The following is a 9,745-nucleotide window of genomic DNA, read 5'->3' on the forward strand; positions in this document are numbered from 1 at the left end:
TTATTTTTAAAAATAAAATTAGATTCGAAACTCCAAATAGTGAAATCTACGATGGCGTCGACCTCTGCTCCTCGGAGTAACGCCGCTCATGGAAGAATCAAATCAGCGTCTTCAACACTTTTTTCTGACAATCAAACAATATTAGCGGTAAGCAGAACTGCTCAGATTTATCAACCCCTGCTTCTTTGTAATTTTATAAAATTATTTCCTTTTCAATTTTGTCTGTGGATTCAGGAAATTAGGAAGGCGTTGATTATGATGAAAGAAATCGCTGTCGACCTGGAGAGAGACCATGAATCCGAAATGGTATCATCCAATGCTTAAACCCTATCACAATTTTGTAGCTGTTGGGAGATTTTGGATTTTTTTAATTCTAAGTGCTTAGAAAGTTGCGTAGCTGTGTATATTGCTTTGTAATAAATAACTTTTAATTTTGGGTTTGTGTTGGCCAATTTGCTTCTTTCATTTTGTCTTGTTGGTAACCTTTGTTTCGGATTATTGGAATTCACGAATATATTGGGTTTCAAATGTAGGGTATCCTTAATCTAATGATATTGTAGGTTAAGAAGCTCGAGGATGGTGTCCTAGAATTGTTGGAAGCCTCAGATAACTGTACTCAACTTTCCAATGCTATCCAATCTGTTGGAAATGAATTCCAGCCAGGGGTGGAGGTAATAGTTTAACGAAAATTGTAGTCTGTTTTCAAATTTGGTTTTGTTGTAGCTGATGATTTGTCTTCATATCACCTGTTATTTGGGATTGCAGCCAAGAAATTTTAGTAAGTTGTTGGATGATAAAGTCGAGAGACTAAAGGCTGCTTCTGCATCTGCTACAAAGAACAATCCAATTTTGCGGCAGTTCCGTGAAGCTATCTGGGTATCCTTATAATCACGGTCTTCGGTTTTTCTTTTCGATCATAATCTGGATAAGTAATCACCTTTTTTTTGTTTAATCTTATTGATCCTTTTCTATACTCAGTTTTCTTTCCTTGAGTGATACTATTTTGTTCCTATCTAAAGTTTAACTTTTAGCCTGTAGAATTATCGTATATGCCTCATAGAATATTAAAAGCTTGTGTATAGTACTGGGCCTTCAGATTTATGTGCGTAGTCCGGAATTTTTTGTCAATCCTGTTTCTCTACTTTATTGGATTTTGGATCAAGGACGAACAACTAGAAAACCGGCTTTGTACAAAAGTTTGGTGAATGACAGCAGTGTATATATATCTCTTCTTCTACTTTATTTGGATTTTGGATCAAGGACTAACAACTAGAAAACCGGCTTTGTACATAAATTTGGTGAATGACAACAGTGTATATATATATATCTCGCTTCCTCTGTATTAGGCATTGAGCTCAATGGTTTAGTTAGGTTTTGCTTATCCACATCTGCCTGCAACCATAGACATGTATAGGCACACACTCAAAAGTGATCATAGATACGATGGCCTTCTCCACTTGATAAATTTTGAATTATGGTCAAACGAAGCTCAAAAGATAATATGATAGTCTATCCAATGTGGAATTGGATGTTTTTTGAGAGACATGTTTAAATTCTTGTTATCCCAAGAAAGATGGTTAATATTTTATGAGTTGTAGAAGCTTGAACATAAAAACCATTAATAGTTGAAATTTTGATACTCATAGACACCTAGTAGAAAGAAACAACATATGAAGTTTCATAGTAACCAATGATAAAAGGCTGCATTAGATTCCCCCCGAAAAACCATATTTTGTTGTGTGCAATATCAAACGGTAGCCCATGCATTTTTAACATAAGGGTGTGATTTACCAAACGATCCCAATTTTCATCCAGTGGATTCAGAAATCAACATGAGAAGATAATAAAGTGCTTGTTGTTTCCATACATCCTGTTATTTCTCTATTGCCAGATGCAGTCGGTAAAAGCACCAAAAACCAAGTCGAGGTCACGGTATTTGCGATCTTCACACTTTGTCCTCTCTCTCTAGCGCTATCTTTTAACTGAATTCATGACAACTTCAACAAAACTTCTCTTGCTTCTGAAAGACATGAAAATTTCATCGGCTGCACTATAAATAATTTAAGTTTTTGTCAAATATAAAATAGCTCTTCTAAATTACTTGTGATTTTTCGTGGTTTTATGCAGAATGTTCATCACACAGGACAGCCTCTGCCAGGTGACGAACTGGAGGACATTGTAATGACAAGCACAGAGTGCAATCTTTTGAATGTTACTTGCCCATTGACTGGAAAGCCTGTCATTGAACTAAAAGATCCTGTTCGAAGGTGTTCTTTTTCTCTAGCTTTGTGATGAATTAGCTTTCTCCATTTAGGAAATCTTTAGCAGGGAATAAAGACTATTCATCGGCAGTAACAATGTTTTTTGGGAAAAAAAGTGATTTTATCCAGCTGCATCAGGTTTTTGAAACACTTCTCCAAATGACGTATGACTTTTGTTCACCCTATTTTAATACCTACTTGTTGACAAACAAGAAGTTAAAGTGCCGCGCTTATGCTTACCTATTTTTATTTTAAAGATGTAAAAAAACATGCTGTTTTTGTGTTGGTTATAATGCTGCCGCACTGGCCCATTAGATTGTTGGTTTATCATCCAGTGGGACCTGAAAACTTAGTCTATATACACTGAATTACTTCTTGTTAAGAAAAAATACACACCAACTTGTTTGATTTAATTTTTTGCTTTGTCGGCAGCCTGGACTGCAAGCACATATATGAAAAGGAAGCTATCCTGCGCCATATAAGATCCAATGACGCACAGGGTCGATGTCCTGCGACAGGTATTTCGTGCATCATTATTTATAAAGTAAAACTTAAGCGAAAGAGAACTTATCGAGTTTGTATTGTGCAATGTGATTTCTTGTTTCAGGTTGCCCAAAACCATTGCGGGAGAATACAGTGTTATGTGACCCACTTCTTCTGATAGAAATTGAAGAATTACGCTCAATGAACGAACAATCTACGAGGGCTGATATGATAGAAGATTTTACTCACCTTGATGATGAAGATTAGCCCGTGGACGGTATTCCGACTACATTATCTGATCACTAGAGAACATTTTAACCGTGCCAATCAAGATTTTAGTCCATTGTAAGCTGCTACAAGTGTGGAACTCCCATTTTTCGGCTAATGACTGAAATCAAGAATGTGAAACGGTGCTCATCTCTTACCCTAATGTCAAATATTATCGGCAAATCTAAAACGCAGTTTCTCAGGAAAAATCGTCATTCGGTGATGTATGATTAAAGAACACAAAAATGTTGATGTGTATGGTGCTCTTATTGTGACAATTTCTCATGGTATTGCGTAGTTTGTTCATCTTGACACTCTTCTATAGTACAACAAAACATATTCGTCGCGAGCAATAATGTTTTATGTACAGCAGTAGAAGCTCGGTTTGAGTACTGAAAAAATTCGATATATACATATTTATTTAAATTGAAATAAAACCGATTTAGTTCATAAATTATTGGTAATTATCAAATTATTAAATGAATTATTGATAATTGTTTAATACTCATTTGACAAATAATTTTAATCTTAAAAAAAATATAATAGATATATTTATCTATACTAATTTTCACCGTATTGTTAAGATTTTTGTCTCCAAAATCGAATACATATTTTTCAAAGTTCAAAACAATTATATTATTTTTCTTTTTAAAATTACAATTTTAAAAACCTATTTTATAATATTAAGGGTAAATTTGGGAAAAATCATCGATTCAAGTTTCAACGTAGGATTGACCCTCTAAAACTTAAAATCTTAGTTTGAACTCGTAAATTTTGACAAAGTGATCAAAAATATCCTTGATGTTACAATTGGATCATAAATTATATCAGAGCCAATGTAAAATTATTTCAAACGTACAATGTTATTATTACTGTGTAATTAAAAGCTTGAGGAGGAGATGTTCTAAAACATTATGGATCCGAACATATGTTCGAGATTAAATATTTACATGATTTATTCCAATAGTTTGTAATATTTACAAGAATAACTAACCAGTGTTAGACATCAGGTGCAAAGAAAAACACATCAGAGTCCTAAAGAAAACTTTTGATTCAAAATAATATGTTCCTAGAACTAGTCTCGGATTTCTCTGAACTATCCGGAGATGTTAGAGAGATTCAAAAGACGGTACAGAACTATGACAGTCAGCTATATTATGTACCACATAAAATAGAAAAAATCCTTGAAAAATAAGAAGAAATTTTTGGAATATTAAAAAATATTGAAACAAAAATCCAAGCTCTAGAACAACAACAAAATTCTAGTAAAAAGATTTTGGAAGGAAGGTTACCACCGTCATTTGGTATTGAACCCTTATTACACAAAAGAGAGAAGGCCAAGGTAAAGCCAAAACCTTTAACCAACGAAGAACAAATGATCAATATGATTAAAATTGTCTTGAAAAAGAAATTAAGTTGGTGACAAATATAAAAATGATTGGTCTAGAAGATCTTCAAGATCTTGCAGAGACTTTTGTGAATCTCAAGGTCGTAGACCTGAAAATTAATCCAACAAGGAGCGAACCTCTCTCAAAAATTGGGTCATCTTTTCATGAAACACCAATGGAAATTGTGGGATATGATAATACAAATATGAGAGGACCCCAAACAGATGTTCAAGTAGGTGGATAAGCAAACTCAGCGGTAACAAGGTTAAGGAGAAATCAAATTCCATTGCACCAAACACCTAATGAGAAGTATGTTTAGAACAAATACATCCTTATGGAGTTATGCTTAACTTTGATGTACTGGATTTCAAAAATAGAGAAGATCTCATAGATGACAGGACATCGTCTATGAGAATTGCAGCCGACACACTTGATCTCAACAAAAAAAGATTCATTAAACTTTTAGAAATGAGTCTGATGAGATCTGTTAAAATCTCTTGGAACACGACTTCAGCAGAAGTCAAGGAGTCAGTTCAAGAAAGAAAATCTCTTAGTGAGATAGTTGGAAGAATGCCTACCCTATTTAAAGAACGATTTATAAGGGTAGACTAGTTTAACAATCAAGGCACATAGAAGATATATCGTCAAGCTCTGTATAGTCTTGAATTACATGATATCTATTTGAAGGCTGATGTTGCGTATTTTTTTCACTACCGCAAGTATACAGTGTCAAGTTTTTGTACGGTTTGAGTACAGATATCGATCCCACGAGGAGTGTAAACTAAAATTATATCAATACTTGTAATTATAATAGTCTCAACTTTATTTAGAATAATCAAAAGATATTTGGTTTGCTTAATCGAATTAATTGAAAACAAACAATTAATCTAATCACCGAGTTGAGAAATAACAATAAGAGAAAGTATCTAGAGAAATGATTTCACCAAGTTACCACGATAATTATTCCCAGTAAATTTATATTCATGAATTCCAATTATTTAATGACCAAGAACACATAATTATTTTATTCCCCCTTTCCCAAGTGACGAATAAATTGTATCGGTCAAATTTCGATTCAATTAATCCTAATAAAATCTAAGTTTAATTGATAAATGCAAACAATATTCTTACCTATGCCTCGCTAAAGTTATACGCCTTCCGAACGATATAAACATTCAACGATGTGTCTCTAATAATCTATAATCCTAGTCCCTCTCCCGAGTTATAGAATTAATCAAACAACACACAATTTATGGCCAGTAAATAGTAGTAAAATAACACAGAGAACACAATTAAACAAGAGCGGAATTCAATCAAATAAATCATTGCGTCAAATCATCGTATCAACAAAGTTACGTCATTCTCTAGACTAGAAAATTAGTTCATGACGAATTCTAAATAAGAACAACACATGTTCGAAGGCTTAGACATCGAAAAAAAAGAAAATATAAAAGCGAAGGAATAGATGACAAATCCGAAGTGTCGTCTCCGTCCCCAGATCCGTCATTCTTCGTTTGTTATTGTTCTTCGCACTCCGGATCTTCGTCTCGTGTCCGCGCATCTCTCCCGTGTGTTTTTCTCTCAAAACGACTTTTTGCTCATATGTCTCTTTCCGAAGGCGGCTGAATCCCCCTTTAACCTAGGATCCGCGCAAATTTATAAAATTTCTGGATACTGCGCGCGCGGTTGACTCTACTTGGTTTCGTGTGCACTCTTTTTTCCTTTCCCGAAATGACAACAAAAACAAAACCAGAAACGCATAATTCCGTTCGAAACTAACATAATTCAATAAGGATTCTTATATAAATTAAGTGCAAATCTTTCACTTATCAAACCCCCCAAACTTGAACTTTTGCTAGTCCCGAGCAAAATGAAATTAAAACAGGAACTTAATCAACAAGTAATGATAACGACTAACAGTCATGGATATGCAACCATTGATCTTGGCCTCCGATTAATCCATTTTTATGTAATTCATAATTACTCAAGAGTCACGTGCGTGTGTGATATGTAATGTTCATTTACCCAATCAAATGCTCAAATAAATTTACAACACATATAAGCTCAAGAGATTTTCAATTCAGTTTAACTCACACTTCATTAATATACAAATTCACTTACACAGATCTCAAAGGACTTTATTGGTGATTATTTGGTTCAATAGATATCCAACAAAAGTATACCAAAAAATGTTGTCGCACCATGAGATGCTCACATGCCAATTATTAAAGTCCATACTTGCTAACAATGTTTCTCAGGTATCCATAGGCTTGACTTGAACAAATTTTCTACACTAGTATATTGGATAGATGTGACAAGGTTAATAGGTCTTGTAGGCTTGTAATGTTAGGCTATGGCTCATGGCTACAATAAAAGGTATGGAAATCAAAATTTGAGAGAAATAAACGAATCTTCATCATTTTCACTTTCCTTTCATTCACCATCACTTTATTGTTTTTCTCCCAATCATATCCTCCATTTCCCATATTTTCCTTTTTCACCACTTTTTGATTCATTCCTTTGATTTTTTTTTCTTCTTTTCGGTCTCTTTTTCAACTCCTTTTTGTACATTTTTTTGTCTTCAAGAAGTATATGAATCATTACAACATCCATGAACTTATTTCTCTCAAAATTAGGTAGAATAATAAGTGTATAAGCTTTATTAGGTAGTTGTTGTGGAATGTAGAATAGATACAAGTGGGGGCTAATTGCATGTCATTGACACACACCACTTGATTTTTTTTAAATAGGCTCAACATGGGACACTAGAGATATTTCATGTTTATTTGGTAGGATCCAAGGCTCAAACGGTTCCAAAGATTGCTTAAATAATTCCTATATCACATATTATCCGTATTTCACCTCGAAAGTGTTCAAGCAAGTTCTAGATTTCCATCAATCCATAGGTCAACTCATACAACCCAATCACATGCATTTTTCAATAAAAAGATTTATGAGATAGGTGTACAAAGAAAAATCAAGCATCTCAATCTACTCGAGGCTCAATGGGCTAACGAACGATAATAACAATGAAACAGGCCCAAAGACATTGAGAAAGATTGCCTAGGTCATTTCTGTGTTTGCAAATATTTCAGTTAATGTCATGTGAGAAATACTAAAATTCAAATCTCTATTGTCTATTTAGCATCACAGGTATGTAAATTGTCTCCAAGCATTGATAGTATCAACAAACATGGCCATGCAAAAATATTTGTGACTCCCAAGTTATAATGAATACATATATGCATTACAACCACGATTTCATTTTCATCATAGGCCACACAATGACGTATCCATGACTCTTCCTAACAAAACTAGCAAGCAATAAATAAATAAACAATTTTTTTTGTTTTTTTTTCGAAATACGAGAATTCTAGCTACTGTGCAGAAAATAACTAAACTAACAATGAATTAACAACTCAAACAATCAATACTCAAAGCAAATGACCCCCCCAAACTTACAGCATGCATTGTCCTCAATGTATAATTTAAACGATAAATGTGACAACACATACCTCACGCACGAGTGTCAGAACTCATTGCTCAAGTTTTCGTCCGCAGCATCTTCATCATCCTCGTCCATGGGCTGCGGCGGTGGTAGATCTGGTGATGGGTACTGTGGTGGCCAGTCTGGTGGTGGTGGAAATGTTGAGTGGTGGTTGAGTGTAGATGATGAGTGTTTTTTTGATTTGAAGGGTTGTGGAAGTGTTTGAGTTGGAATTGGTGGAGGGGATGGAGTGTTTGTGTTGGAGAGGATTTGTAAAGGAGGAGTGTAGGGTTTGTGAAGGAGGAAATAAGGAGGGGAGGTGCTGATATGCGGTTTTGTAGTTGCCCTGGTGCGCTGCGCGCGCGGTCGCGCATGAAGTGGCGCGGCTGCGCGCGCGCCTCTGTCTATCTGAAATAATTGAGCGCGCGTGGTTGCGCGTGATGTGGTGCGACTGCGCGCGCGCTTCTGGTCTTTCAGTTCTGATCGGGGCGCGCGCCTATGCGCGTGGTTGCGCGTGATGTGGCGCGACTGCGCGCGCGCTTCTGGTCTTTCAGTTCTGATCGGGGCGCGCGCCTATGCGCGTGATCTTGCGTGGCCGCACGTGCCTATCTTTCTCGATGCCCACTGTCTGAGCGCGCTGCTGCACGTGATGTCGCGCGGTGGCGCGATTAAGTCTGCATCTTCAAATTTTTTTTATATACTCCGATTGACGCCTGGTTCAACTTTTATCTGCACAATAAAACACATGTCAATATCTGATCGTCATATGCGGAGTTCAATAACATAAAAAATGTAAGGACAAAATTACTACTGAAAATAGAATAGAAGCAAATAAAGAAAACGAAAGCAATGAAAGATACTGGTTGGGTTGCCTCCCAACAAGCGCTTGGTTTAACGTCGTCAGCTCGACTCAGTTATGCCTTAAGTAGATTCGGCCAGTGAGATATTGTCCATGTTCCGCACTTCGTTTCCAAAATAGTGTTTCACTCGCTGACCATTCACCTTAAACATTCTACCATCATTGCATTTGAGTTCGATTGCTCCGTATGGTTGCACTGCCTCCACTATAAACGGTCCTGACCACCTTGATTTCAACTTTCCTGGAAATAGTCTGAGACGAGAATTATAAAGCAGCACTTGTTGTCCTGGTTCAAATTTTATTCGGACAATGATCTTGTTATGCCACTTCTTGGTTTGTTCTTTGTAGATCTTGGCATTCTCATATGCTTCATTTCGAAATTCATCCATCACATTTAACTGTAGTTTTCGGATATCGCCAGAAGCTTTTAAATCAAAGTTTAACTTCTTCACTGTCCAACATGCTTTGTGCTCCAATTCTAGCGGCAGGTGACATGCTTTACCAAAAACCAGCCGGTACGGTGACATCCCAATAGGGGTCTTGAATGCAGTCCGATAAACCCATAATGCGTCATCCAACTTAATGGCCCAATCCTTTTGATTAGTGTTGACAGTCTTTTCAGTATTTGTTTAATTTCCCGGTTGGATATTTCAGCTTGTCCATTCGACTGAGGATGATATGCTAGTGCCACTTTGTGCTTCACACTGTATTTAGCCAAAAGTGAGTTGAAAATCCTATTGCAAAAATGCGTACCTTCGTCACTTATGATGGCTCTCGGTGTTCCAAACCTCGTGAAGATGTTCTTATGCACGAATTTAGCTACAACACGAGCGTCATTAGTATTGGTGGCGATTGCTTCCACTCATTTTGAAACATAATCCACAGCTAATAAAATATAAGAATTACCAAAAGAATTGGGAAAGGGTCCCATGAAATCAATGCCCCAAACGTCAAAAAGTTCCACTTCCAAGACATTTGTCAGTGGTAATTCGTGATGCCT

At 36.1% G+C, this 9,745-nt stretch overlaps 1 protein-coding gene across 1 annotated transcript; it reads left to right on the forward strand.

Annotated features, from left to right (window-relative positions):
• Window positions 1-3,403, forward strand: LOC142555027 (E3 SUMO-protein ligase MMS21-like). Its single transcript, XM_075665665.1, has 7 exons — window positions 1-147; window positions 235-306; window positions 561-671; window positions 766-876; window positions 2,128-2,267; window positions 2,694-2,779; window positions 2,869-3,403. Exons 1-7 carry the CDS (start codon window positions 52-54, stop codon window positions 3,009-3,011), a joined length of 759 nt encoding a protein of 252 aa, XP_075521780.1. The 5' UTR covers window positions 1-51; the 3' UTR covers window positions 3,012-3,403.
• Window positions 3,404-9,745: the final 6,342 nt, after the last annotated feature.

This window comes from Primulina tabacum, chromosome 9 (genome assembly GCF_025594145.1).
Source record: "Primulina tabacum isolate GXHZ01 chromosome 9, ASM2559414v2, whole genome shotgun sequence".
Taxonomy (NCBI): Eukaryota; Viridiplantae; Streptophyta; class Magnoliopsida; order Lamiales; family Gesneriaceae; genus Primulina; species Primulina tabacum.